Here is a 27053-nt window from a genome sequence, read left to right as displayed (position 1 = left end):
GCAAAAGGCATCCTGTGGCCAAGCAGAGGGCTGGGGTTTGCTGGCAGCTGCCCTCGTTCCCAGGGAGCAGCAGAGTCACAGCTTGGAGAAATGAGAGCCCCAGGGGGGAACATTACCTAAGTGTCCATCTCAGCCCTGCCAGGCTTGCAGTGTAAAATGATTCAGCAGCCATCACCAAGGCAACTGGGGGAGTGTGGCAGAACATCCTGGTGGCCCAGGGGGCCAAGAAAGCCAAGGGCATCCTGGCCTGCATTAGGCACAGTGTGGCCAGCAGGAGCAGGGAAGTCATTCTGCCCTGTGCTCAGCACTGCTCAGGCCACACCTGGAGTCCTGTGTCCAGTTCTGGGCTCCTCAGCTTAGGAAAGAGGTTGAGCTGCTGGAAGGTGTCCAGAGAAGGGCAAGAAAGCTGGGGAGGGGTCTGGAGCACAGCCCTGGGAGGAGAGGCTGAGGGAGCTGGGGTTGCTTAGCCTGCAGAAGAGGAGGCTCAGGGGAGACCTTTTTGCTCTCTCCAACTCCCTGCAGGGAGGTTGTAGCCAGCTGGGGGTTGGGCTCTTCTGCCAGGCAAGCAGCTCCAGAACAAGAGGACACAGTCCCAAGCTGTGCCAGGGGAGGTTTAGGCTGGAGGTGAGGAGAAAGTTCTTCCCAGAGAGAGCGATTGGCCCTTGGGATGTGCTGCCCAGGGAGGTGGTGGAGTCCCCATCCCTGGAGGGGTTCAAGAGGGGCTTGGATGTGGCACTTGGAGCCATGGTTTAGTTCGTCAGGAGGTGTTGGGTGTTGGTTGGACTTGCTGATCTCTGAGGTCTTTTCCAACCTTACTGATTCTCTGGTTCTGTGATCCTGGGTGCCCCTTGCTCTTAGGAATCATGGATCTGAGCCATTCAGTTGTCAGTTCCTAGGGGAATCCTTCCTTGCCCTGCAATGCTGCCTCCTTCCCTCTGCAGCTCAAAGCTTTTTGTCACCACCACTCCACAGCTGGAGCTCAGTGCAGTGTCTCCCTGGTTGGCCTTGCCTCATCTGAGGCAGATTCCCAGTGATCAGAGGCATCCTGTCCCCTTGAAGCAGCAGGCAGAGCAGGAAGAAATAACACTGAGGTTGTCACAGAGGAGGAATTCAGTGCCTCAGATTAATTGCAGCTCATTAACTGGCAATGCCTTCTGCTGCTGGCACAGCTCTTGGCTTCCCCCAGCCCACAGAGAAATCATTCCCCAGGAGGCTGGGATACAACAAGAGGAAACAGCTTCAAGTTGCACCAGGGGAGGTTTAGGTTGGATATTAGGAACAAGAGTGGTCAGGCACTGGCACAGGCTGCCCAGGGAGGTGGTGGAGTCCCCATTCCTGGAGGGGTTCAAGAAACCTGTGGGCCATGGCACTTGGGGCCAGGGTTTGGTGGCCATGGTGGGGATGGGGTGATGGTTGGGCTTGATTTTAGAGGTCTTCTCCAACCTTAATGGTTCTATGATTGAATCTCTGGGGAGGAGGAGCCAGAGCTGGGGAGGAACACAGACTCCTAGGATGGCTCAGGTTGGAGGGCTCAGGTTGGTGTGCCATGGGCAGGGACACCTCACACCACAGCAGGTTGCTCACAGCCACCTCCAGCCTGCTGCAAAAGCCTCCAGGCAGGAGGCTTCCACCACCCCCCTGGGCAGCCTGTGCCAGGCTCTCACCACCCTCCTGGGGAACAACTTCTTCCTGACATCCAGTCTGAATCTCCCCATTTGTAGTTTTGCTTCATCCCTCCCACTCCTATCCCTCCCTGACCCTCCCCAGCTTTCTTGCAGCCCCCTTCAGATCCTGGAAGGCCACAAGAAGGTCTCCTTGGAGCCTTCTCTTCCCCAGACCAAAGCCCATGGCAGCAGGAGAAGCTCAGGGAGGCCTCAGCTCAGCCTGGTGTGCCCCAGCTGAGCACAGCTGCCCAGTTTCCATGCCAAGCATCCCCACAGCGGCACTGGGGAGGCCTCAGAGATGCATGAGAAGGTCTCTCCACGTGGTGAAGGGAAATGAATGGACTTTGCTGTCTCCTTGCTTGTTACCTCTTGAGGTTTCTCCTCCTGTTGACCACACAAATATCACTTGGCCACCAAAACCTTCTTGCTGTGAAGGGAACCCTGTGTGGCAGAGGACACTGTGGTGAGGAGCTGCAGTTTTCCTCTCTGTGTGCCTTGAAGGTTGACTTTGGGACTCAGCTCCCTAAAATGAAGCTTTGGTTTCACTCAGAGCTTTCCCACCCCCTCCCAAGAAGAAAACACCCCCAAAGATGAAACCCATCCTGCAGCCCATGAGAGCCAGGCCATGGAGACCCAGACTGATTGCCTGGGAGCTCCTGAACCAAACTCCTTGTGTGTGCTGCAGGATGGAAATAAAACCAAGGAGTGGCCTGGGACAGGGAAGCTACGTGGACCTGGTGTGGCCTCGGGGCTGGTTGTGTGCTGATGCAATCCCAGCTGGGTGGTGAAAACCCAGGAGGACAAACAGCCTGGGGCAGAGTCAGTCTCCTGCAGCACGGGGATGTTCCACCCATCGGGAGGGATCTGTGTGCCCAGGAGAGGGTGGCCCCAGCTTATTCAGGGGCTGCCAGGAGCCAGGTCAGCCCAGTGCAGAAAGTGGTGTCCTCACTTGCTCTGCAGGGCTTCTTGACAGTGGAAAATCACTGGGATCCAGGAGCACCCTTGCCAAACTCCTCTCTCTGTGATGTTTCTGGAGTGATCTTTGCCCTCCCCGTGCCTTGCAGCGGGAAGGAGGCGGAAGGGCAGTGGAGGATTTGCCCTTTTGGGTTGCCCACTTGTCTTCTACCCACTGGCAAAGGGCCTGGACGTGGTGCCCTGTGTTAGAGGAGCTGCTGGAACTCCCAAGTGTGTGCTGGGAAATACCAAAGGAGAACCAGGCAAACCCAGCCTGTGCAGGGGGGAACAGGGGCTACTCTGCTCCCCAGGATGGCTCAGACTTAAAGCATGGTAAAACATTGCCCTGATCCCCAGGGCTGGCTGTGGGCAGCTGTTGGTCTGTAAAGGTCAGACAAGGGAGCAAGGGCTGGAAGGAAAGATCAGGGAATGGTGAGGGTTGGAAGGCACCTCTGGAGCTCACCCAGTCCAACCCCCCCCTGCTCCAGCAGGGCACCCACAGCAGTTTGCCCAGGAGCACAAGGGCTTGGGGAGGGTTGGAAGCTCTCCAGAGAAGGAGACTCCACAACCTCTCTGGGCAGCCTGCTCCAGGGCTCTGCAGCCTCACACCAAAGAAGTTTCTCCTTGTGCTGAGGTGGAACCTCCTGGCTTCCAGTTTGTGCCTCTTGCCCCTTTGGGCACCACTGCCAAGAGCCTTTGGTCTTGGAAGAGCAAGAGCCTGGCTGCAGAAGCCACCCTGAGCTCTGCCTGGATTGCAGTTTTGCCCAAACTGGGGACCAAATTGTGCCCAAACCTGGGACCAAATAGTTTCTTCTTTGCCAAAATGAGGCCCAAGCTTCGCCCAAATGGGAACCAAATGTTTTCTTGCTGCCTTTGGGGGGCTAAATTCTGCCCAAGTGATGGCACAAACTTGGCTGAAATCAGGACTGAGGTTTTGCCACCATCAGGACTGAATTTTGCCCCAGCTGGGACCACCTCTTCCCCCCCCCCCAAGAGGGCCAATTTTTATTGATTCATTTAATTGATTGATCCATTCTGAAGCAAGGACCAAAACCTTGCCACGTTAGGGACCACACAGAGAGGAACTTCAGAGCTTTGGGTGCCACAACTTCTTGCACCAGCACAACGTGGCATGTCCCACAGGGACCCACACACCCCCTCCCCTCCTTTCCCCTCCCCTCTCATCCATCCAACCCTCAAAGGGAGCAGGAAAATGTGAGGTGGTTGTGAGGGTTTTTTGGTGTGTTTGGGGTTTGTTTTCCAGCCTTCTCGACTTTTTCTTCACATCTTTCCATTCTTAGCCGTCTTTAATGAAAGCCCTCAAGCTCTGGCGGTCTCCTTAGCCGCAGGGGTTGGTTCGAGGCGGTGCCGCTGGGTCCCCTCCCTGCCCCACGCCCTTGGAGCAAGCTGCTCGTCGGGGGTTTCATTTTATCACAGGCGACTCGGGGACGTGCGAGCCGCCCTGCAAAGCCCAAGATACCGCTCAGCCACCACCCTGCAGTTGAGAAGGGTGTTTTTATTGGGGGTGTGGATGTCCTGCCTGGACGGGCACCCTGCAATTCCATGCCTGGGGGCACCTAAAATTAGCTTCTGCTTCCTCCCCCCCCACCACCACCACCGGGGCTGCGGGGAACAGCTCAGCCCCGGGGAGGAACAGCTCAGCCCCGAGCTCAGCCCCGGGGTGGAACAGTTCCTCTGCGCCCGGTAAAAGCTTCTTCCCTCGGGGCTGGCGCAGCTTTCCCCTCTCGGGATGTATTTTGGGGGGGGCGGGGGGGGGGGTGTCCCCCGTTCACGGGGTCTGCAGGCTGCACACCTCTCGTTTTGGGGCAAAACCTCCTCAAAAATACTACACTGAGTGTTTCAAGGGGGAAGTTTAATATCGATTAGGGAGCTTTCGCCAGAGCTGGCAGCGGTACCCCTCTCCAGAATGTATTTCGGGGACTGCCCTCTCCCTCCCCCCCCCGGTGTCTGCAGGCTGCACACCCCTCATTTTGGGGCAAAACCTGCTCAAAAAGATTAAACTGACTGTTTCGAGGGGGAGTTTAACGTCGATTCGGGAGCTTTGCCCCAAGCTGGCACCGATTCCCCCCGCAAGGATGCATTTTGGGGGGGACTCTTCATGGAGTCTGCAGGCTGCAGCCCCCCCATTTTGGGGCAAAACCTCCTCAAGAAGGCTAAACTGGCTGTTTCGAGGCAGGGGAGGGGGGGGAAGTTGTTTTTCAAGTCGATTTGGGAGCTTTCCCCGGAGCTGGCACCGATTCCCCGCCCCAGGATCTATTTTGGGGACACCCCCGTGCGCTCTGCGCGCTGCGCCCCCCTCGTTTGGGGGCAAAAACGTCCCTAAAAGGCTAAATTAGATGTTTCTGGCCGGGGGGGGAGGTTTGTGTGGTTGTTTAATGCCGATCTGGGAGCGGAGCGGAGCGGAGCAGCGCTGCCGCCGCGGTACAGCCGAGCAGCGCCGCGGTGGGGGGGGGGGGGGAGGGGGTGGCCAAGATCGCTCCCCAGCCGCTCCCCCGCCCTGCGGGGCTGGGGGCGTGGCTCCGGCAGACACCGCCCCCTCCGTGCGCGCCGGCGCGGCTCTGATTGGCTGCGCGGGCGGTGACGTAGCGGCACTGCGGTTGTTCCGCCGACTCGCGCCGCGGCTCCGGCTGCGTCGCCTTAAAGGGGCCGCGTCCGCGGCAGCCCTGCCAGCGGCCCCTGCCGCTCCGCTCCGCAGTGCGCCGCTGCTACTGCTCTCTCCCGCCCCGAATCGCCGGTACCCGACCGGTCCCGTCCAGCAGCCCTGTGCACCCCCTCCACTGGCACCGTTGTGAACCGGGAGATTTCCACCCGGTAAGGATCAGGCGTTGAGTCTGCACCGGGGCGGCGGTACCGGGAGGTGCCGACCTGACAGGAGGCTCCGTGATCGGGAGATGCCGATCCGCTGCGGTTGGTGCCGGTACCGGGTTGTGCCCCCTCTCTGGGGGTCTCCGCTGGCTGGGGCGGCTGCTGCCGGTACGGGGAGGTGCTGATACGATACGACCTTGTAAGGAAGCGGGGTGGTGGGTGCCGGTACCGGGAGGTACCGATCCGGTACGACCTTGCAAGGAACCGGAGCGGCGGGTGACGGCTTCGGGAGGTGCCGATCCGATACGACCTTTCGGAGACCGGAGCGGCTGGTGCCGGCACCGGGAGGTACCGATCCGGTACGACCTTGCAGGGACCGGTGCGGCTGGTGCCAGTACCGGGAGGGCCGAGCGGGCAGGATCGTGCATGAGTCAGCCCCGCTGCGGCTATCACCGGTACAAGGAGGACCCGAGGAGCGGCCGTGCCTGAGTCGGCACCGGTCCCGCTCCGCGGGCGGCAGAGCTGGAGCGTGCCCGGTACCGGAGCCGGAGCAGCAGCCGCTGTGGGTCCCAGCACCGGGCTGGCACCGGCATCGGTGCCCGGGAGGGCGAGAGGCCGCTGGCTGCGTGTGCCCGGCAGCGGCTCTGGCACCGCAACTTGGTGGAGGGGACGGGGGGTGGGGGTCTGGGTTTGGACCCTTCCCACCAATCCCACCCCCGCCGCCTGCCAGCCGCAGCGGGCTGGGGGCTAAACCTGCCCGGTGCCGGCAATCGTTTTTCTTGCAAAAACCGAGAGCTTTGGCTCCGGTAACACCGCAGCAGCTTCCTGGCGGGAGGCAGGGAAGATAAACACCATAAAAAACCGGGAACGTCCCCGTAGCCCGAGGGGACCGGCCCCGGCCCTGCAGCCCTGCGCGGGGGACACCCCTAAGCCCAGGGAGGGTCTTCCCGGTCTCCTTCAACGCTGCTCCGGGCGGGGTTGGGGTGAAGCAGGAGCCACGGAGCACAAGAAGGGGTGAGGTGGTGCCCGGTGGGGCTTGGCAGAGACACCACTCTGAGCTCTGCGCTGGCGATTTGCTGTTGATTTGCTCATTTCCTTCATCTTCGGGGGCTGCTTTGGATGATCAGGGCTGGGAGCAGGTCAGGTTTTTATTCCAGAAGTGGGGGAATTGGCTCATGATTCCCTGTGACGTACTGCACGGTGCTGGGGAAGGATATTCCCCCCCCCTGCTTTTGCTTTCTGGGGCAGCAGAACTCTCTCACAGAAACGCAGAACCATTGAACTGTTGAGGTGGGAAGAGACCTTTGAGATCATCAAAGGTGGCACAGGTCGCCCAGGGAGGCTGTGGATGTCCCCTCCCTGGAGGTGTTCAAGTCCAGGCTGGATGAGATCTTAAGCAACCTGGGCTGGTGGAAGGTGTCCCTGCCTGTGGCAGGGGTTTGGAACCAGACGGTCTCTAAGGTCCCTTCCAACCCAACCCATTCCATGAGTCTCTTTAAGTCCAACCACTCACCTGGAGCTCACAATCCCACCACTACCCCTGAACCACGTCCCTCTGCCCTCTTGTTTTGCCTTCACTCCTGCCCTGAGGGTGGGGACAGTGACAAATGACTTTGCCAAAGGTCAGTGGCTGGGGTTTAAGTTCAAATGCAGGAGAAGAGCCCCAAACATCTCTTATGCACCAGAGACATCAGATGGGGGTTTAAGGTTAAGGCTCCCAGTACCTGAAGGGGCTACAGGAGAACTGGAGGGGGACTTTCTGCCAGGGCTTGGAGTGGGCAAGGGGCAGTGGTTTGAAACTAGAGAAGGAGGGATTGAGATTGGGCATGGGGAAGAAGCTCTTTGCTATGAGGGTAGAGAGGCGCTGGAACAGGTTGCCCAAGGAGATTGTGGATGCCCTCTCCCTGGAAGTGTTGAAGGCAAGGCTGGATGAGGCTTTGAGCCACCTGGGCTAGTGGGAGGTGGCCCTGCCCTGCTCAGCACAGTTGCTGATCTGCTCCCTGTAGCTTGTCCTGCTCTGAACCCTTCCCAGGACTGAGCTTGAAGTCAGCCCAGCTGGGACACAGCAAGAGCTGATGGGGGAGATAAAGAGGGTGGTGAATGTTACTGGGATTCAGCGTCTGTCCTCCCTGAGCCTCTTCGGGGCAAAAGGATCCTGGAGGGATCCCAGAGGGGAAGAAAACAGCAAGAGAATGTTCAGGGAACTGCTGGAGAGAGTCCAGAGGAGGCTACAAAGCTGCTGAGGGGCTTGGAGCAGCTCTGTGAGGAGCAAAGGCTGAGAGCCCTGGGGCTGAGAGCCTGGAGAGGAGCAGCCCCAGAGGGGAGCTGAGCAATGCTCAGCAAGAGCTAAAGGAGCTGTGGGGAGCAAGAGGCTGGGGCCAGACTCTGCTCAGTGGTGCCCAGGGACAGGCCAAGGGGCACAAACTGGCACCCAGGTTTCACCTGAACAGGACAAAGTTGTTTGGTGTGAGGGTGCTGAGCCCTGGAGCAGGCTGCCCAGAGAGGTTGTGGAGTCTCTTTCTCTGGAGAGCTTCCAACGCCCCCCCTGGGCACTGTGCTCCTGGGCAAGCTGCTGTGGGTGCCCTGCTGGAGCAGGGCTTGGACTGGCTGAGCTCCAGAGGTCCCTTCCAACCCTCCTCACCACGCTGGGATTCGGTGGGATCTGGGAGGTAAACTACCCTGGAAATCACCCTCGGGGTGAACCCAGCAGCTCAGTGCTCGTTTGGGGTCCACTTTGCCCCTCGTCCTGAACTCATTGTGTTAAATTGGTGCAACCACCGAGCCAAATACCTGCTGGATTTTTCTCTTCCCACCTCCAGGCTTCCCACAATGTTAGGCAGTGTGGCCACTTTGCCTTGCTTCAGGAGGGAGTCCCTTTGCTGCTGAAGGTGGTTGGACACCCTGCCGGGAGGCAGGCGCCGGGTGAGTCATCTGCACGCAGAAATAGCTCTGCTGGGAGCACCGACACAGTCCTGCAGGGATTTAGGGCCTCCAGGGGTCTGGGTCCTGTGGAGCTCTCAGTCCTGCAGAGGTTCTGCTTCTCCCTGCTCCAAACTGAGCCAGCTGGGATGTGCCCACGGGCACTGCTGGTTGGATTCTGCTCGTGGGAGACCCCCAGCTCCAACACTGTGTGTGGGCAGCAGGGCAGGAGAGGGGATTCTGCCTCTTGATTCTCTTCTGCTGGAGCCCCCACCTTGAGTGCTGCCCCCCGTTGTGGTGTCCCCCAGCATAAGAAGGACACAGGGCTGGTGGAGGGAGGCCAGGGGAGGCCACAAAGGTGATCCAAGGGCTGGAGCAGCTCTGCTATGAGGACAGGCTGAGGGGGCTGGGGGTGTTCAGCCTAGAGAAAAGACTCCAGGGGCACCTTAGGGTCTGCTGCTACCTGAAGGGATCCTGCAGGAAGGCTGCAGAGAGACTTTTCCTGAGGGTGTGTAGAGACAGGCCCAGGAGGAATGATTTGAAGCTGAGGGAGAGCAGGGTTAGACTGGAGCTGAGGAAGTTCTTCAGTCTGAGGGTGGTGAGGCTCTGGAACAGGCTGCCCAGGGAGCTTGTGGCTGCTTCCTCCCTGGAGGTGTTCAAGGCCAGGCTGGATGAGGCCTTGAGCAACCTGGGCTGGTGGGAGGTGTCCCTTGCCCATGGCAGGGAGGTTGGAACTGGCTGATCTTGAAGGTCCCCTCCAATCCAAATCACTCTCTGCATCCCTGCCCATGGCAGGCAGGTTGCAGGAGAAGATCTCTGAGGTCCTGTCCAACCTAAGCCATCAGTCCCACAACATCTCCTTAAGGCTCAGACCCAGGTTATTCCCCACCTCCCCCACCAGCTGGCAGCTCTGGAGAACATAACAGCAAACCCCACCATTCTCTGATGTTTATTCCCTTTTTCCCTCCCCCTCCACCCTGTTTCCCTTGGTCTGGACCCGAAGATGGTAGTGGCCAATCCCACTCCAAGGCTGGCTGTAGCTTTATTTGGCTTCAAAGGATGTCTCTAAATAAAGCTCAGCACTTGGGGGCTGCTCCTCCCAAAGCCAGATCCTGGTGTTTGGGCTTGAAGCCTTCACAAACAATCCCTTGGAGGAGCTTCCAAGCCAAGGGCTGAATTTCCAGCACCCACTGCCACTTGCTTTCCTTCCTTCAGCAGAGTCAGGAGCTGTGGTTGTGCCCAAAATAGTTGGCTGCTGGGCTTCCAACCAGCCAAATCCTCCACAGCTCACCTCCAGCTGAAAAGAAGAAAGGCAATTTAAAGGCTCCCAGCCTCACTGAAGCCAGGCTGCTGCTGCTGCCCAGCTCAGGTGTCCTGTGTCCCACGGCCTGGTGCCTCCTGCTCACCACCCAGCTGAGTTCTGAGCAGGGTTTGGCTGCACAGTTGGCTGGTTGGGAGGTTGGTTGGTTGGATGCTTGGTTGGTTAGTTGGAGGGATGGATGATTAGTTGGGTGGTTGGTTGATTGGCTGGGTGGTTGGTTGGGTGGGTTAGTTGAATGGTTGGTTGGCTGGGTGGTTGGTTGGATGGGTGGCTGGCTGGTTGGGTTAGTTGGATGGGTGGGTGGGTGGGTGGATGGGTGGTTGGCTGGCTGGTTGGGTCAGTTGGCTGGGTGGGTGGTTGGCTAGGTGGCTAGTGGGCTGGCTGGGTGGTTGGTTGGATGTTGGGCTGGCTGGGTGGTTAGTGGGCTGGCTGGTTGGTTGGATAGGTGGCTGGCTGGGTGGTTAGTGGGCTGGCTGGGTGGTTGGTTGGATGTTGGGCTGGCTAGTTGGTTGGATAGGTGGCTGGCTGGGTGGTTAGTGGGCTGGCTGGTTGGTTGGATGTTGGGCTGGCTGGGTGGTTAGTGGGCTGGCTGGGTGGTTGGTTGGATGTTGGGCTGGCTGGGTGGTTAGTGGGCTGGCTGGGTGGTTAGTGGGCTGGCTGGGTGGTTGGTTGGATGTTGGGCTGGCTGGGTGGTTAGTGGGCTGGCTGGGTGGTTAGTGGGCTGGCTGGGTGGTTGAGCTTTCCCACCCCTCTGCTCTCCTCACCGAGTGCCACAAGAGGTCAGCAAAATCCCAGTGACAGACCCTGGGCTCAGGCTTGGCTTGGGGGCTGCAGCCTGGCAGCTCCTGCCTGGAGCTGCCTGGGGGCCTGCTTGCATTCCAGGTTAATTGCTCCATTAAATTCTGCTGCCAAAAAACGGGGGCAGTGTTTGGCACGGGCCATGGGCTGCTGGGCTGCCACTGCCAAGCTGTTCTGCTGCCTGCTTTCACATGCAGCAAAGCCTGGCTGCTCCAGGGCATTAAGAGGGATCAGCAGCATTAAATGGGCTCTGCCCACTCACCCCACTCCCTGGAGGCTCCTTTAATTCCTCTGTTGCTGGTACAGAAGGTCCCAAGCTTGGCTGTGCTGTGACATTCGAGGGAGCAGGCTTGAGGAGAAGGGCTTGGGGCTGTCAGTTGATGGAAAGCTCAACATGAGGGGGCCAGGGGGCACTGGCAGCCCAGCAGGCAGCCAGGAGCTGGGCTGCAGCCAGAGCAGGGAGAGCAGCAGCACAGGGAGGGGATTCTGCCCCTCTGCTATGCTGTGCTGAGACCACACCTGCAGCACTGCCTCCAGTTCTGGGGCCCCCAGCACACAAGGACATGGAGCTGCTAGAGAGGGTCAAGAGGAGGCCACAAAGATGATCAGAGGGATGCAGAACCTCTGCTATGGGTACAGGCTGAGGAAGTTTGGGCTGTTCAGCCTAGAGAAGGCTCCAGGGAGACCTTAGAGCAGCCTTCCAGTGCCTGAAGGGGGCTACAGGAGAGCTGGGAAAGGACTTTGGACAAGGGCTTGGAGTGACAGGATGAGGACAACGGCTTTGAGCTGGAAGAGGGCAGATTGAGACTGGAGAGGAGGAAGAAATTCTTTCCAGTGTGGGGGTGGGGGAGACACTTGTGCAGGTTGCCCAGGGAGGCTGTGGCTGCCTCCTCCCTGGAGGTGTTCAAGGCCAGGCTGGATGAGCCCTTGAGCAACCTGGGCTGGGGGGAGGTGTCCCTGCCCGTGGCAGTGGGGTTGGAACTGGACCATCCTGAAGACCCCTCCCAACCCAACCCATTCTATGACTATGATCTGGTGGCATGCCTGAAGGTGGCAGCTGGGGAGAACTCAAACCATTGACCAGTGTCTCTCTGTGGTTTGCAGGCAGGGGAGGAGCTCAGCGAGCCCCAAGCACAGCCTGCAGCCTGAGATGGTCTTAACATGAAAAGGTGCTGTGAGGGCGTGGGGCTGCCATGCCTCTTTAAGGTCAGTGCCATTCCCCCCCAGTCTGGGCCTTCCTGGGGGGGGAGGGTTGTGCCCTCTCTTCTCAAGGCTGGGTCCCCACCCTGCACCCCTCTGGCTGCAGTGATGTGGGAGCAGCCAGGCTGGGGCGTGGGGTGGGCACTGGGAGGCTGGGCTGGAGCTCAGTGGGTTTGCACCGTGGTGCCTTTGGGTTTGGAGCAGGGCAGGAGGCAGCCCCAGGTTATCCCAGGCCTCTCAGGTGCTTGTGATGCCCAACTCAACCCTAAGCCAACCCAGGGGGGGTAAACTGCACCTGGGCGATGCAGCAAAGCTCAGCCTGCAAAGTGTTCTCCTCTGCTGGGATGAGCCAGGCCTGTCCTGGCAGCAAGAAGGGACTGCCAGGGACACCAACCCCGTTTCAGAGGTGGGACAGGAGCTGCTTGGGGAATGAAACCCCTCCCCAAGGACCCCCCCTGCACAAGACAGCCCAAGGCCTGCCCCGTCCCCACATCCCCCGGGAGGACACTCGGCACAGTGACCTCCTCGAGCGCAGGAACAGATTAGCGGTGACAGAATGATCTCTTTAGAGGCAGGATCAAGGCTTTAGGGCCAGGGCTGAGGTCTGGCAGCAGGGGATTACCTCCCCCCCACCCCTCCCGCTCCAAGCCCAGCTGGGTTAACAAGCTGCTGAGGTGTGTGGGGGGGGAGGGAGGGGGGCACGGTAGGTAAGGAGCAGCACGGCAGGGCCCTCCGCCGGCAGCCTCCCTCCGCCGGGGGCCGGCAGCCTCCCTCCGCCGGGGGGCCGGCGCTAACGGCCAGGCCCGCGTGTGTGCTCCCCACCCCGGCAGGGCGTTGGCATGGCCACCCCTCGGCCCCCCAGGTACCTGCTGGTGTTCGATTTCGACGAGACCATCGTGGACGAGAACAGCGACGAGTCGGTGGTGCGGGCGGCGCCGGGGCAGGCGCTGCCGGAGCAGCTGCGGCAGACCTTCCGCGAGGGCTTCTACAACGAGTACATGCAGCGGGTGCTGGCCTACATGGGCGAGCAGGGCGTCAGGATGGGCGACTTCAAGGCCGTCTACGAGAGCATCCCCCTCTCCCCCGGCATGCCAGAGCTCTTCCAGTTCCTCTCCAAGCACCAGGAGCTCTTTGAGCTCATCCTCATCTCCGACGCCAACATGTTCGGCATCGAGTGCAAGCTGCGGGCCGCCGGCTTCCAGCCCCTCTTCCGCAAGGTCTTCAGCAACCCCTCCAGCTTCGACAAGAGAGGCTACCTCACCCTGGGGCCCTACCACAGCCACAAGTGCCTTGCCTGCCCGGCCAACATGTGCAAGCGCAAGATCCTGACGGAGTACCTGGCAGAGAGAGCCCAGGAGGAGGTGGAGTTCGAGAGGGTCTTCTACGTGGGCGACGGCGCCAACGACTTCTGCCCCTCGGTGACTCTGACCGCCGCCGACGTGGCCTTCCCCCGCAAGGGCTACCCCATGCACCGCATGGCCCAGGAGATGGAGAAGAAGCAGCCTGGGGCTTTCCAGGCCACTCTTGTCCCCTGGGAGTCAGCTGCAGAAGTTGCCCACTATCTGCAGGAGCTGCTCAAGAAGAAGTGTTGAGGCCGGCCGGGAAGAGACTCCGCTCGCTGCAAAGCGGCTGGGGAAGGAGAAGCTCGGGGCAAGCGAGGGCGGGGGGTGTCGCATCCTGCACCCCGTGATCCTTGGCACTGCTTGCTCAGCACCCTCCCCCCTGACTCCTGGGTCACTTTTCCTGCCTTTCCTCTCCCAAGCTCCTCTCTTCCCAACGATGAAAGCACTTTCTCTAGGTCCCACCCCCCTCTCCTTCCCCTGCCACGCTGAGCTGAAGCCTTCTCCGTGCAGCTCGGACATCTGCTCCAGCGTGGGTGTTTGCCAACGCTAAGTGGTGATGAGCTTTGGGTGGAGGGAGGGGATCTTTGTTCCCTCCCTTTGGACTTGACAAGAGCAATGCCTAAAAGACCAGAAGCAGCCAGCTCCCCCCGAGCTGGGCCCTGCACATGCTTCCTCCTGCCTTCATCACCCCCTCTCCGCTGGCCACGCCAGGAGCCACCCTGTTTGTTGCCTTGAACCTGATGCTTGAGGGCTCCTTGCCTCTTGTGGGAGGCCACTGGAAGTTGAATCTGGGACATTTCTGCTGCCCAGCCTCACCAGTTTGCCCACCACAGCCAGCCTGGGCAGGGCAGCCCCTGGCTCAGCTGCTGAGCCTTGTGATGGACTCAGATTTGTCTCCTGAGACTTTATTCTCTGGGAAAAAAAGAAAAAAGGAATAAATAATCATGAGACAAGGGACAGGAAACCTCCTGGGAAGGTGGGACCTTGCCAAAACCCTCCTCTGGCCCATCCCCACCCAGGCCATGGGCACAGTGACCATATCCCTCTGTGGGAGAAGGACCTGCCCTTGCCTTCCACCTCCATCCTCTGCTTCTGCTTCCAGGGCAAAGCAGCTGCCATGTCCCCAGGGCAGGCAGGGCCCTCCTTGCCTGAGCCATTACCAATCATCTCCTCCTGTTGGCTGGATCCTGCCCTCTCCCCTAGCAGCTTGGGGGCAGGGGAAGAATTTCTCCTCCTGACCTGCTTGAGGGGTGCCAAACCTTCCCCAACCCGGGGAGGTGTGGTGCTGTAGCTCTTCTCCTGGCATTGGGTCCCCAGAGGCCAGAATCCCACCTCCAGTCACCTCCCCCTCCCCTTGCCCCACTGCAGTATTAATTACCCCTTCTAATTGCACTCTGCAGGGGGAACCCTCTACAGTATTGGCTGCTCCCTGGGGTTGGCTTCTCCTGGATTTATCCACAGCCTTACCAGCCCCTTGAGGGTGGCTTCTACCAACTCCAAAGCATCAAAACCCTGGCAGCAAACCCAAGCAGTAAGGAAATAACCAAAGCAGCTCTGAAGTTGTTCCTCCTCTCTCTTTTCATTTCCCCACCACCACCACCACCATGCACACATCTCTTTGTTCTTCCTCCTCCAGAGCCTGTTCAACTGTGTGGAACTTAAAGCCATGGAATTAAAGAAACTAAACAAAACAAAAGCATATATATGTATACAGATAGATCTGTCTCTCTATATTGCAGATACACAAAGTTGTTTGTATCCAGGCCATAAACCCTGGCTGTGAAATGGCTCTCCAGGTCTGTGGTTTCTCTTCCTCAAACTGGTGAAACTGGGGACAGCACTGGGGGCTGGGGGGAGAGCAAAAGAGTGGGGGCCAGGCTACAAGTGATGCTCTCTAGAGGACACCGGGGGGAGTTGGAGCCATGGTTTGTCCCTCTTGTTTCAAGCTGCTGGGGAGGAGTAGGAAGGGCCCTGGGTGCTGCTTTGTCCCTGTGGGTGTTCAGCCACATTCATTTAGGCTGGAGGGGAGGAGAAAGTTCTTCACAGAGGGAGTTGTTAGCCACTGGAATGTGCTGCCCAGGGAGGTGGTGGAGTCACTGTCCCTGGAGGTGTTCAAGAAGGGATTGGATGTGGCACTTGCAGCCATGGTATAGTAGTCAGGAGGTGTTGGGTGACAGGTTGGACTTGATGATCTTTGAGGTCTTTTCCAACCTTGTTGATTCTATGATTGAACTGTTGGAGGGGGGCCAGAGGAGGCCAAGGAAATGATCAGAGGGCTGGAGCACCTCTGCTGGGAGGCCATGCTGAGAGGGTTGGGGCTGTTCAGCCTGGAGAAGGCTTCAAGAAGACCTTAGGGCAGCCTTCCAATGCATGAAGGAGGCTACAGGAGAGCTGGGAAGGGACTTTTGACAAAGGCCTGGAGTGGCAGGACAGGCTGGACTGAGATCAGGAAGAAATTCTTTCCAGTGAGGGTGGGGAGACACTGGAACAGGTTGCCCAGGGAGGCTGTGGATGCCTGCTCCCTGGAGGTGTTCAAGGCCAGGTTGGATGAGGCCTGCAGCAAGTGGAAGGTGTCCCTGCCCATGGCAGGGAGTTGGAACTGGATGATCCTGAAGGTCCCTTCCAACCCATTCTAGGATCTCCTGTATCTGCCTGCTGGTCCTGCGTGGCTCTTACTCCCAGAAGCATCACCAGAATCAGCCCATGGGCCCAGCATCTTCACCACCACCATGGCACCTGGGGATGTGGTGCAGTGGGCATGCAGGTGCTGGCTTGATGGTTGCACTCACCGACCTTCAGAGGCCCTTCCCAGCCCAAACAGCTCTCCCAGGCCTCAGCCGTGCAAAGCCAAACCGGAGACGCAAAGAGCCTCAGCAGGAGCAGGATGTGGCCCAGCCGGGGTGGGAGGGAGGGTGCTGGAGGCTGCCTGTGCTGGGTGCTCAGAAGGGCTCCACATAGTTGCCAGGGAAGAAGCCTGAGTCCTGCCCCAGCACCCCCTCGCACCAGCCGTCCGAGTAGCGCCGCGTGACGAAGAGGAGGGCGCCGGGCTGGAAGGAGAGCTCCCGCTCCTGCTGCGCAGCGTAGGGGTACAGGGCCACCACTGGCACAGGAGGGACAGAAGGGACCATGAGCCCAGCCAGGCCACCACCAGGGGACAGAGCCACCGCCAAGGAGGGGCCACGAGCCTCACCCTCCCGCCCTGCAGGCCACAGCGGCACTCCCAGCCCGGTGCGGGCCAGGGCCCACAGCAGCTCTGGGGCTGGGGCAGTCCCCTGGGGTAGTTTCAGGCTGTGCCTGTAGCATTTTTTCCCACAGCTCTCGAGCAGAAAGCCCTCTCAGATCAAACCCAAGCAGCAACCCCACCCCACCATGGCCACTAAACCCACGTGCCACAGCCACACATTGCTTCAACCCCTCCAGGGATGGGGACTCCACCACCTCCCTGGGCAGCCTGTGCCAAGCCCTGACCACTCTTGCAGGGGAGCAATTGCTCCTCAAGCCCAACCTAAACCTCCCCTGGGGCAGCTTGAGGCCATTTCCTCTCTCATCCCATCACCAGCTCCCAGCCTCCTTTCAAATACCACAGTGAAAAGCTCAGGGAGAGCTAAGGATCCACTGCACCTTTCTCCAGGTAGTTCTCTGGGGCCCAGGGAGGATCCTCTGTGGCAGGTGGTGGTGGTGGTGGGGCCAAGTCCTCAAAGTCAGGCAAAGCTGCTGCTGGTGGTGGCTCGAGGTCATCAGGAGCTGCAGAACCCACAGGATCAGTGGGTTCTGAGCTCCAAGGAAGGCAGAGGCCTTCTGCAGCCCCCATGTCCCCACTAAAGCCCACCTGCTGAGCATCCCTGGGTCAGCAACCACTCACCTGGAGGTATGAGGTCCAGTGGAGGCACAGGAAGGTCCCCTAGAGGTGGTGGGGGCAGGTCCCCAGGGAGAGGTGGAGGTGGTGGGATGATGGCTGCAGGTGGTGGAGATGGCCCTGGCAGGGAGGGCAGTGGTGGTGGCACTGGGATGCCCTCACTGGGGGCTGCTGGGGCTCCACTCGAGCTGGGGGTGGAAGAGCAGTGGTGTCAGGCAGGGGGGAGCAGGCTGGGGGGCTGCCTCTGCCCCCAACTCTTTGAACACAGCCACTTGCCCCATGCCAGGATGAGATGCCACTCACTGTGACCACCATGGAGACCTGGCAGCTGTGTGCAATTCTTGTCCCAAGCCCTTCCCCACCACAAGCCTCAGTTCCCCTCTCCCTAAGAGGAGATTTTTGCTCTACAGACCAGCACTGCTTGGGGCAGCAAACCTCCCACTCCCCAGATCCTCATTGCTTCATCCAGACCCCTTTGCAGCAGAACCTCCCCTGAGCAGTGAGGTGATGGTGGCTGCCCCGGGGTCTTCTGACCCCCCCCATCCTCAGACCCTCCCAACCCACCCTGGGCAGTGCTGGTACCTGGTGGATGTCAGTGAGGAGGTGGAGGAGGCTGTGGAGAGCTTTCCCTCGGGAACCACGGGTGGCTGGATGGGCTCAGGGACTCGAGTGCCTCTCCTGTGGGCAGAGTGGCCACTGAGCTCCCAGCTGGCATGGGGATAGGGATGAGATCCCCATGGCCGTGCTGCTGCTGGTGGCTCTGTCTCCACTCTTGTCACCTGCCTGGTGACACAGCAAGACAAAGCCCCCCCAGGCTCACCCCAAGGTGCCTGAAGCCTGCGCCGTCGCCTTGATCCCCTTCCGAGCCAGGGTGCCCGTGCGGGACAGCTGGGTGCTGTGGTCCTGCGGGCACAGGGAGATGTGATGGCTGAGGATGGCTCCAAGTGACCCCCACAAGCCTCACTGCACCCCAGAGGGCTGTGCAGCACTCCCCCACCCCCAACGGGAAGCAGCACCCTGAGGTCTGCGCCGGGCTCCCCTCCCACGGCAGCAGCCGAGCGGAAGGAGCCAGCAGCGCTGCGGAGGCGGCCGAGAGGTGCCTGCCACCATGGGAACCACAGCCCCAGTGTCACCACTTCCCCTCCAGCCCCACGCTGGCTTTGCTGGGGGGCTCGCTCCCCTGAGGCTGCTGACACCCCCCCCCCAGCCCCGTGGGTGTCTTCCTGCAGGGGTGGTTTGGGTGCTGGGGAAGGCAGCGTGGAGCTGAGCGCGCCGTGGCTCAGCGCCGCTGGCTCTTGCTAAGCGCTTCCGTGCCTCAGTTTCCCTTTGCTGCTTGGGGACCACAGTCCCCCTCCTCGAGATGGGACCACCTCAAGTCCTGGAGTGGGCTGTGGGGCACAGACAGAGGCCACCTCCCCGCTGAGGTGGAGGGGTTAGAGCTCAGCTCTGCACCCACCAGTGCAACCCTGGGGACATCAAGGACCAAGACAGCCAATCCAAGCTCCCTCACCCCCGTGGGCCCCCTCCTAGCCCCGGGCTGACCTTTATGCCGTGGCCAATGTCATCCAGGACGCTGAAGTTGAGAGGTTTCCTGTAGTAGGGCTCCAGGCAGGGGGGGCTGGGGGGGGGCACAATCTTCTGGTAGGATGGGAACCTCTTGCTGACGGTCAGCGAGCCGATCTCCCGGCGGGACACCTTCTCCTTGTGCATCTCAACCCTCTGTAGACAGTGACACCGTCCCCATGAGCCTGGCCCACCTTCTCCCCCCTCTCCATGGCCCACCACATCTCCCAGCCCTGTCTCCCTGCCTTGCAAGGGAAAGGGTTGCAAGGAAGGGTCAGGACTGAGCCTGAACCCACCCTGAAATCACGGGGGCAGGTCCTGTTCTCTGGCGCAGCAGGGGGAGAGTGATGCCACTGGTGCCATCTGGCCCTTCCTAAAGCAGGGGATGAGGGGACAGGGTGGGGGGGATGTGTGAGCCTTGGCTGCTCATAAGCTGTTTTCCTGCTGCTTCCAGCATGAGCACAGGGTCTCGTCTCCTCCCATGGCTGGATAGGTTCCAGGCAGCCTCCCAGTGCCAGGAACAGGGCGGGAGGCCACAGGACTCTGCACTGCTGTCCCTAAGCTCTGGGAGGATGAGGCCAGGCCCCAGCAAGTGGAAAGTGGTAGCCAGGCCAACACCCTGAGCCCCATCACTCTGCTTTGGCTCCTCTGAGACTTCCCAGGCACTTCCCATGGTGCTGTCCACTGGGATTTGCAAGGGCCTAAACTGGGAGAAGACCCCAGAGACCACTTTCCCAGCCCTGGATGGGCTCATCTCCCTAGGATGTGTTGGGTGACTCACCCAACCACCCAAGGAGATGATCCTCATAGGTTGGAAGGGACCCTGAAAGGTCATCTTGTCCAACTTCCCTGCAGCAAGCAGGGACATCTCCAACTGGATCAGGCTGTTCAGGGCCACCTCAAGTTTGACCTTGAATGTCTCCAGGGGTGGGTTCCCTCATGGTGAAGAATTTCTTCCTAACATCCAACCTGAATCTCCCCGCTCCTCGCTTTGCTCCAACCCACCCAAAGCTCTGGGTCCTGGGTCTTTGTTGGGGCCACCACCACCCAGGAAGCTTCTGGAACACCTCTGCTATGAGGATAGGCTGAGTGAGCCATAGAATCATCCAATCCAAGCAGCAACCCACCACCACCATGGCCACTAAACTATGGCCTCAAGTGCCATGGCCACACATTGCTTGAGCACATCCAGGGACGGGGCCTCCACCACCTCCCTGGGCAGCCTGTTCCACCTTTGTACTTCCACTGCAAGGTGATGTTATTGGGGGGGATGGGAAGGGGTGTGACAGCCTCTTCACCCTCTCCCAGCTGCCCAAGTGCCCTCTCCCAGGAGCTCACCCCCTTTCTCAGGACCTAAGCCCCAACACACACTGGTCCCCGTTGGAGGGTGGTCCCCACCTGTGCCACGCAGCGGACGTCGGCCTCCACCTTCTGCAGCTCGGCCGCCTGCAGGTCCAGCAGCCGGAGGAAGGCAGTGGCCAGGCTGCTGACCTGGTAGGTGACACTGGCCAGGGACTGGGTGCTCAGAGCCATCGTCTCCTCCAGCGCCTTCCGCTTGTCGCTGGCCTGGAGAGGGGAAGCCCAAGCCGGAGGGCCGAGGCCACCCCACGCGGCCACCGCCGCTCTCCACCTCCGTGCCGGAGTCACACGGTGGCAGAGATGCTTCCTTCTGCTTTCCAAATGCATCAAACTTCCCCCAGCCCCAGCAGCAGGACACATGCACACCCATCAAGCACCGCTGCTCAGCTCTCCCAGCGCCAGGGTCCCTCCCTGGGATGCTGCCCCAGGATGCTCAGCCTCCTCCTGTCACCCTCAGGCCAAGCGGCCATGGCACCAACCCTGCTCCGGGCGGTTTCTCAGTCCTCAGAATATTTCAGCCCCTTGGGAGCAGCCTCAGGGGCTGGCTCCAGCCAGCAAAGCCACTGCTCTGTGAAGCACACAGGGAGCTGACCCAAACAAACAGGGCCAGAATGAGCCTTTCCCCTCCTCTTTCACCCCAAAGGCTCCTGTCCCCCCTTCCCTCGGTAAGGGCCAGGCAGAAGCAGGGAGTTTGGCAGCGGCAGAGCTTCACACTTGCTGTGTGTATGCAGGCAGCAGCTCGCCTCTGCCCTGCCAGGAGGCACCTCCAAAACCCTGGGGACAGCCCAGGCAGAGTTGGTGTCCATAGTCCCATCTCCCAGAGGTACCAAACCCTTGGAGCACTCTGCCTTTGTCCCCAACCCACCCTGAGAGGTGAACAGAAAAGCTGCCGTGGAGCAAGAGGGGAAACAGAGACACAGGAGGAAAACCCCAAACAGCAGCATGCAGCTAATGGGAGTGCTCAGGCTCCCATCTCTGAGGTCAGAGCCTTTTATGTCACCCACCAGCCACCCTCCTGGGACCCCAGAGGGCTCCCAGCTGTCCCCAACAGCTCACCCAGCCCCAAAGCCACCGTTCACTCCACGATGTCCCCCTGCCGTCCCTGTCCCACTCACCTCCAGGTAGTTGCTCTCACAGTAGTCAGCGACCCTGAGGAGGTTGCAGTGGTGGTCACGCAGGATCTGGCGACCTGCTGGGATGTCGTGGTGCTGCAGCTGCTCCAGCTCTGACATGGTGCTGGGCTCCAGCTCCTGCCTCTCCTTCGTGCTGGGCTCCAGCTCCTGCCTCTCCTTCGTGCTGGGCTCCAGCTCCTGCCTCTCCTTCGTGCTGGGCTCCAGCTCCTACTTCCTCCCCGGCGCCGTTTTGAAGCTCGCGGCGGTGCTGACGCAGGGCCCGGGGCGCCGCCGTGTCCCGGTCCCGGTCCCCGTCCCCCCTCCCCCCCTAGGGCCATCCCGCAGGCGTGGAGCTCAGCTTGGCCACCTTCACATCACAGCCCTGGAAAGGGTCAGCGGGGGAGGAAGACAACTTGGTGCCAGCCCCATGAAGGAGGTGTTGGGGGGCAGCTCCCAGCCATGGCTGCTGGTTACCCCAGCGGGGCAGGGGATGAGCACGGCGGAGACAGCAAAGTCCTGGAGGAAGCTTGGGTGCAGAGTGGGGGTGAGTGACCAAAAACATCCTGACCCCCCCTCTGCCACCTGTGCCCATGCTCCACGGGCCACTGCTGCCCTGCTGGGAGGTGTGGGGCTCAGGAGCATCCAGGGAGAGCGATTCCTTTCATCTTCTCCCTGCATCTTTCCCCTCCTGCCCCCAGAATCTCCCCTGCACCCCACGCAGGTCACCCAGCCCTCGCTCAGCTCAGGGCACAGAGGGATGTCACAAGTGACCCCACGGAGGCACCAGTCTGTCCCTCCCCAGGGACACCCTGTCCTTCTCCGTGCTTTGCTAACCATGTTTCACATCCCTGTGGGTGAGGCCGTGCTGAGAGGAGGAAATTCCCACTTCCCCAGTGCTTGGAAATCCCTCCCCACCCTCTCCTCCTCCTCCTCCTTCCGCAGGTGCTTTCTGGGAGCCTCCTAAGCTCTGGCCCCGGCCCCAGTGACTTTTACACTGCCCAGACAGGAGCAAAGCCACGTTAGGGCTTGGCCCTTCCTGAGCCCATGGCCCCACCAGCACAAGGATGAGGGAAATGATGAATTTCCTCCAGCACCGGCCCAGCTCCTCACACCCTGAAGGCCCAAGGGCTGCCCCAGCGGCTCCTGGCCCCCCAACCAGGCTGTGCCAGCCCCTTAAGGTCCCCTGCCCCCCAGGTCCCTTCTCTCCATATCCTAAACTCAGTGAAAGCCACTCCAGTCTCCACAGGGCTCGGTCCCTCCCCACAGGGCTCAGTCCCTCCAGCCCTGCCAGGACCAAGACACCCACAGCAGGGGTTCAAGGGCTCCCCAGGTGCCTCAGTCACCCCCTGACCCCACAGTGCACTTCCCCATCCCTCCTCGCCCTCCCCACAGCCCCACCACCGATTACCCTGGGCTTTGAGGCTAATGCCCAACACCTGACCAGCTTACTCTCCTGAGTCTATTATCAGCTTAAGGACCAAAGACATCTGCTCCCCTCCCAGAGAGCTGAAGGAGTCTTCGAGCTCAGAGCAAGAGCTGGCAGCATCTCCCCTCAGATGGATCTCTGAGCATCTCCACTGCTGAGAGGGGCAGCCCCTCGTCCCCACAGGTAAGTGACTCTGCTCCCTGCAGGTACAAATGGCATCGTGGGGTCCACCTGGGTGGGCTGCAAGGTGGCACCATGGCTTTTGGCTCCTCATGCCTCTGCCACAAGCATCTCCTGGGGCTGGCCGTGCCCTGAGAGCATCGCTGGGGAGAGGAGCACTGGACACACACCCTGGGAGCAGCCACAGAAGGCCAGTGGGGTCTGCAATACACAAGCTTGCTGCCTTCCAAAGCAGGGCCAAGGCAGGACTCAGCTCGATCACATTGACTTTATTGACCTGAAAGGCTGTGGGCAGGCTTTTAAAGCCAGGTTTTAACATGGGAGCAGATCTGAGCCATGTGAGGATCTCACATAACCCTTGGCTGGGTCTTTGTGAGAGGAGAGCTGGACTTTTGCAACCCACACAGCCCCCCCCCCCAAAAACCCTTTTCAGCTGCAGCAAGCAAATCCTCTGCATGCAAATAACCAAGGTCAGAGCAGTGAAGGGGCCACAAACCAACGTTGTCACTTACTTGGGGGAGGGAAGGCACAAGGAGGGAGCTGTTTAGTTCCTTAGACAACCTGCTAAGATGCTCCTGCCCAAGCACAGGACACTCATCAGGAAGTTCTAGTTTGCAGACCTGGACATCCAGGTCCTCCTATGTGGCTGCTGCTCTGACAGCCCCAAGGCAGCAGATTTTCTCCAGGGCAGCTGACCCCACTTTGTGTCTTGGAGAAAAACAGCCTGGGGGGAGCAAAGCTCTCTTTACAAACCAGGCTGGATCCTCCTCTGCTGCCCTCAGACTGCATCTGGCACTCGATGTGCCTGCTGAGAACAAGCAAACAAAAATCTGGCTGCAGCAGATGTTACAAGAAGGGTTCTGAGAGGTGCCACCTGCCTTGTTTGTTCTTGAGCATCAGCCCATCTCTCGTCATGGGGGCAGCTGAGATGTCAGCAGCGTCTCCAGCACCATCAGAGCCAAAGCAGTGGTCCTAAATGTGCCTCAGGAGAAGCCTGTTGCACCCTAACGAGCTGTTTCCCTGTGGTTACAGGCAACATGGCTCAGGACATGACAGAGAAGGAGCTGCTGAAGATGGAGCTGGATCAGCTGAAGAAGGAGGTGAAGAACGAGAGGCAAATGGTGAGTCTCCCACCCACAAGGCAAAGCTTTCCTGGCCAGGCTACCTACCAGGGAAACCACCTCAGATCAATACCTGCCCTGATCATGCTCCAAAGGAGAAGAACCAAGCCCCTGAAATGAAGCCTCAAACACAGGCAGGACTGTGCACATGAGGCAAACAGCCCCCTCAGGCTTCGCCCCAGAGCTCAGGGACTGCAGCTCAGCACCTGGTGAGGGGCCCACAGCACCCTGAGGACGCCCTTGGGGACGTGCCATGCTGGGTGGGATGTTTCTCGCCACGGTTTCCCTCTCCCAGCTGCAGGGGCTGTGGGCAGCAGTTTGCAGGCAGCTGGTGAAGGGGGAGCGCAGCTCTGCGGCAAGGATTCGATCCCCTAACCCCCAGGGAATGTTCTCCTTCCTTGGCAGATCTCCAAGACTGGCAAAGAGCTCAAGGACTACATCGAGTCCATGGCAGGTGAGGATCCACTGCTGAAAGGAGTCCCTGAGGACAAGAACCCCTTTAAGGAGAAGGGTGGCTGTACAATAAGCTGACCCCCTGCTGCTGGCACCGCCGGGCACGGGGACCTTCCCGTGTGCAAGCCAAGACTGTCAGAAACCTGCTTTCCCTGTAGTCTTGACCTCAGCACTGGGGAGCCCAGAACCAAAGCCTAGGATGTCAAAAGATGGCAAAAGAAGACCAAAAAAAAAAAAAAAAGACCAAAAAGAGGCAAAAATCCACTCCCCCACCTCCCCTCCCCTGCCACCGGAGCTGAGGTTCAGCAGCCAGCGCAGCGAGGGGCTTTGTGCTCTCACAGCTCATCTGTGGCTGGTTTCCTGCAAGCAAAACTTCTCCATTTTGAGCAGCTTGAATGAACCCACAGGGCTGTGTCTGGTCTCTTTTGATTCCTCCAAACAACTTGAGCCCAGTCCCTGCTTGCTGCAGAAGAACCTCCCGGCAGGACCTTGCTCAGGCCACTTCCTCGTGGTGCCTCGATTTCCCCAGCTGGCACAGGAGGGCAGTCCCTACCCCACCGCTCTGGGGGCTCCCAGAGGGGTCTGAAGCTTGCTTCTCTTTATTCAACTCATGCCCCCACCCCCCCCCAAGCTGGTGGCCACCTCTGTTCACCAGCCCTATAGCCACCTACTGTACATCCAGAGCCAGGGGGTGGCCAGAGCAGGGCTGGGTGGGCTTCACCCAGCACAAGGGAGGGCACGGGAAGGAACGAGGCCCCAGGGAGCTTGGTCAAGCCCTCAGCCCGTTTGTCAGTCTCACTTCCTCCCCTGCAAACCCCCTGCCAGCCCATGGGAAGGCAAGGCCACTGCTGTCAGGTCCTGCCTGTGACCACGGTGGGTCCTCAGGCAGAAGGGCAGCAAAGTCTCATCCCAACAAATCCCATCTGTGACTTGGGAGTGGAGCAGGAGGTTTTGGGGCTAGCAGCTCCCTGGAGCAAGACAGGACTCACCAAGCCCTAAGCCAGCAATGCCAAGCCATCCTCTTCCTTTACCTAAGGGCAGGGTTTTTTTGTTCCTAGGACAAATTTGGGGCACTGCCAGCTTCCAACTGGAGTGAGACTCAAGATGCTTCGTGGGGTTGGTTTGTTGGGGAAAAGTTTGGGGGTTTGTTTTGAAATCCATTACAGCTGCACGTTGGGGAAACCCTCTGACCCTTCCCCACCCCCTCCCCAGAAGCAGCAGCTCATTTTATTTGTGAATCCCTCAGGTCCTGGCTGGGCTGCAGGCTGTCCCTATCCTGCTTGTGCTTCACACTAGCTCACCTCTGACATTGCAGAAGCCTCCAGACCCAAGGTGAAACGCTCCCCTGAGGCTCAGCCAGCCTCTGCTCGGAGGCTTCCTACCTCCCACGGCAGATTTAGGCACAGCAAAGACAACGACTGCAAACGTAGGGCAGGAACTAACCTCTTCCATGCAGCGATTTGGGAGAGAAGTCAATGGTGCAGCAGGGACCTGAAGCCTCGGGGGAGGGGTGAGGGTCTGTGGCGATGCTGCTGGGGGCTCCCAGAGGGCATGGAGGCTGGCACTTGGTGCCGTGGTTTAGCCAGGGGGTCTGTGGTGACAGGTTGGACTTGATGGTCTTTGAGGTGTCTTCCAACCTTGGTGATTCTGAGCAAGCCTGGGACGAGCTTACACAACACTGTGCTTGCAGGAAAATGGCTTCTGACCCCCTTTGGAGCAGAGCTCTCCTGCTTGGTCTCATGGGCACCGTGCCCAGGGGGCTGAGCTCCAAGGCACCCCAAGATGGGGCTTCCCTGGCAGGGCACAGACACAAGGAAGAGGCTTTTCCTCGGGCAGGGGGTTCTCACCGCCCCTCCCCCTGCAGCCAGCACCTCCACTCTGCATCCCTTCCTTAGCCCAACAAACAGGACCACCGTGAAGGTGTTTTCTCGTTCTCTTCGTTGCAGACGCTAAATAAACCCGCCGGCTCCACCACGGCCTGTGTCGTGTTTGTGGCGACGAGGGGCAGGGCGGCGGGAGGGGCTGGGTGGCCCTGAGGGACTGCACCTGGGCCTGGCCCTTTGGGCCAAATCAAAGCACCCGCGGCTGCCCCTAATCCGGGCCAATACGCGGGATGCGGCGGCGTTTCCTGCGCTCGGAGGGGATTGACCCGTTAATCGACGTTAAAACGGCTGGAAACCTGCGTCAGAGTCGCCTTAAGCCGCTGCTGAAGGGATTCAGGACGGGGGCTTAAGGCAGCGCGGAGCCTTTAAGGCCCTTTCCCTCCCACTGGCCTTGGCGCCGCCGCCTCACGGCGTCCCTCCGCGGTAATGCGTGGTAGGCGGGGCGAAGCGCGCTCTCAGCCAATAGCAGCGCAGAGCTAGCGAGAGTGTCAGCGCTTGCGCCCAATCGTCGCTTAGAAAGCCGCCGGCAGGACCCTGCTCCCCTCCACTCCCACCTTCGTCCCCACTTGCGCATGCGCACTGAAGAACCCGGCGCCCCCGCACAAGATGGAGCCCGGCGGGAACCGGGAGGGATCAAGACGGATAAACAGCCGGTACCGCCTCCCGCTCCGGCGTCCCGGTTCCGGTTTCTTATCCGCTTCCCGCTGCGTTACCGGCCAGTCCGCGAAGGGCAAAAAGAACACGAGGTCCCACCGAGATTTGAACTCGGATCGCTGGATTCAAAGTCCAGAGTGCTAACCATTACACCATGGGACCGCTGCGTCCACGGACTGTCGTCGCGGTCTCAGTCTATGGCACTCGCTCCCGTCCGGTTCTCGGTTTCCCTTCGCTGTCTCCGGTATTACCGGGCGCGTTGTGTTTGTGCACCTCGAGATTGGCCCCGTTCCGTGTGTCCCCCCTCTGCGGGCAGCCTGCGGACCCTCCTAGGTGGCTCAAGGGCACCGAGAGCGACCGGACGGTGCCCTTGAGCCGCCTAGGAGGGTGCGCAGGCTGCCGCTGCGGTTGGCGACCGGGA

The 27053-nt window shown here is 60.1% G+C and overlaps 3 protein-coding genes, 1 long non-coding RNA gene and 1 other non-coding gene across 5 annotated transcripts; 3 read left to right on the top strand and 2 right to left on the bottom strand.

Moving 5' to 3' along the window:
* The first annotated feature begins 5292 nt into the window (after positions 1 to 5292).
* Positions 5293 to 11683, top strand: LOC128898999 (uncharacterized). Its single transcript, XR_008463036.1, has 3 exons — positions 5293 to 5450; positions 8264 to 8366; positions 11587 to 11683. It is a non-coding gene; the product is annotated as an uncharacterized LOC128898999 (long non-coding RNA).
* A 793-nt stretch (positions 11684 to 12476) lies between these two features.
* On the top strand, positions 12477 to 13331 carry PHOSPHO1 (phosphoethanolamine/phosphocholine phosphatase 1). The gene has a single exon (XM_009900134.2). It carries the CDS (start codon positions 12522 to 12524, stop codon positions 13272 to 13274), a length of 753 nt encoding a protein of 250 aa, XP_009898436.2. The 5' UTR covers positions 12477 to 12521; the 3' UTR covers positions 13275 to 13331.
* Positions 13332 to 15926: 2595 nt separating this feature from the next.
* Positions 15927 to 21200, bottom strand: ABI3 (ABI family member 3). Its single transcript, XM_054176898.1, has 8 exons — positions 20919 to 21200; positions 19843 to 20010; positions 18424 to 18600; positions 17702 to 17784; positions 17464 to 17559; positions 16888 to 17069; positions 16647 to 16769; positions 15927 to 16125 (listed from the first exon to the last, which is right to left on the bottom strand). The coding sequence occupies exons 1-8, from the start codon at positions 21033 to 21035 to the stop codon at positions 15965 to 15967; spliced, it is 1107 nt and encodes a 368-aa protein (XP_054032873.1). The 5' UTR covers positions 21036 to 21200; the 3' UTR covers positions 15927 to 15964.
* A 1189-nt stretch (positions 21201 to 22389) lies between these two features.
* On the top strand, positions 22390 to 24332 carry GNGT2 (G protein subunit gamma transducin 2). The gene is made up of 3 exons (XM_009900126.2): positions 22390 to 22524; positions 23554 to 23642; positions 24048 to 24332. Exons 2-3 carry the CDS (start codon positions 23559 to 23561, stop codon positions 24171 to 24173), a joined length of 210 nt encoding a protein of 69 aa, XP_009898428.1. The 5' UTR covers positions 22390 to 22524; positions 23554 to 23558; the 3' UTR covers positions 24174 to 24332.
* Positions 24333 to 26722: 2390 nt separating this feature from the next.
* On the bottom strand, positions 26723 to 26794 carry TRNAQ-UUG (transfer RNA glutamine (anticodon UUG)). The gene has a single exon. It is a non-coding gene; the product is annotated as a tRNA-Gln (tRNA).
* Between the last annotated feature and the right edge of the window lie 259 nt (positions 26795 to 27053).

Source organism: Dryobates pubescens, chromosome 36 (genome assembly GCF_014839835.1).
Source record: "Dryobates pubescens isolate bDryPub1 chromosome 36, bDryPub1.pri, whole genome shotgun sequence".
Lineage (NCBI taxonomy): Eukaryota > Metazoa > Chordata > Aves > Piciformes > Picidae > Dryobates > Dryobates pubescens.
The sequence above is the reverse complement of the archived record's forward strand: the minus strand, read 5'-3'. Positions and strand labels throughout refer to the sequence as shown.

Bases quoted from the DNA above. Each gene is read 5' to 3' on its own strand.
- ABI3 (XM_054176898.1), bottom strand. From the start codon at position 21,035: ATGTCAGAGCTGGAGCAGCTGCAGCACCACGACATCCCAGCAGGTCGC. The intron at 20,011-20,918 runs GTGAGTGGGACA...TCCCCTCTCCAG, and splicing joins GTGAGAGCAACTACCTGGAG to GCCAGCGACAAGCGGAAGGC. The intron at 16,126-16,646 runs GTGCAGTGGATC...CTCCTGTGCCAG, and splicing joins AGAGAACTACCTGGAGAAAG to TGGTGGCCCTGTACCCCTAC.
- GNGT2 (XM_009900126.2), top strand. From the start codon at position 23,559: ATGGCTCAGGACATGACAGAGAAGGAGCTGCTGAAGATGGAGCTGGAT. The intron at 23,643-24,047 runs GTGAGTCTCCCA...CTTCCTTGGCAG, and splicing joins TGAAGAACGAGAGGCAAATG to ATCTCCAAGACTGGCAAAGA.
- PHOSPHO1 (XM_009900134.2), top strand. From the start codon at position 12,522: ATGGCCACCCCTCGGCCCCCCAGGTACCTGCTGGTGTTCGATTTCGAC.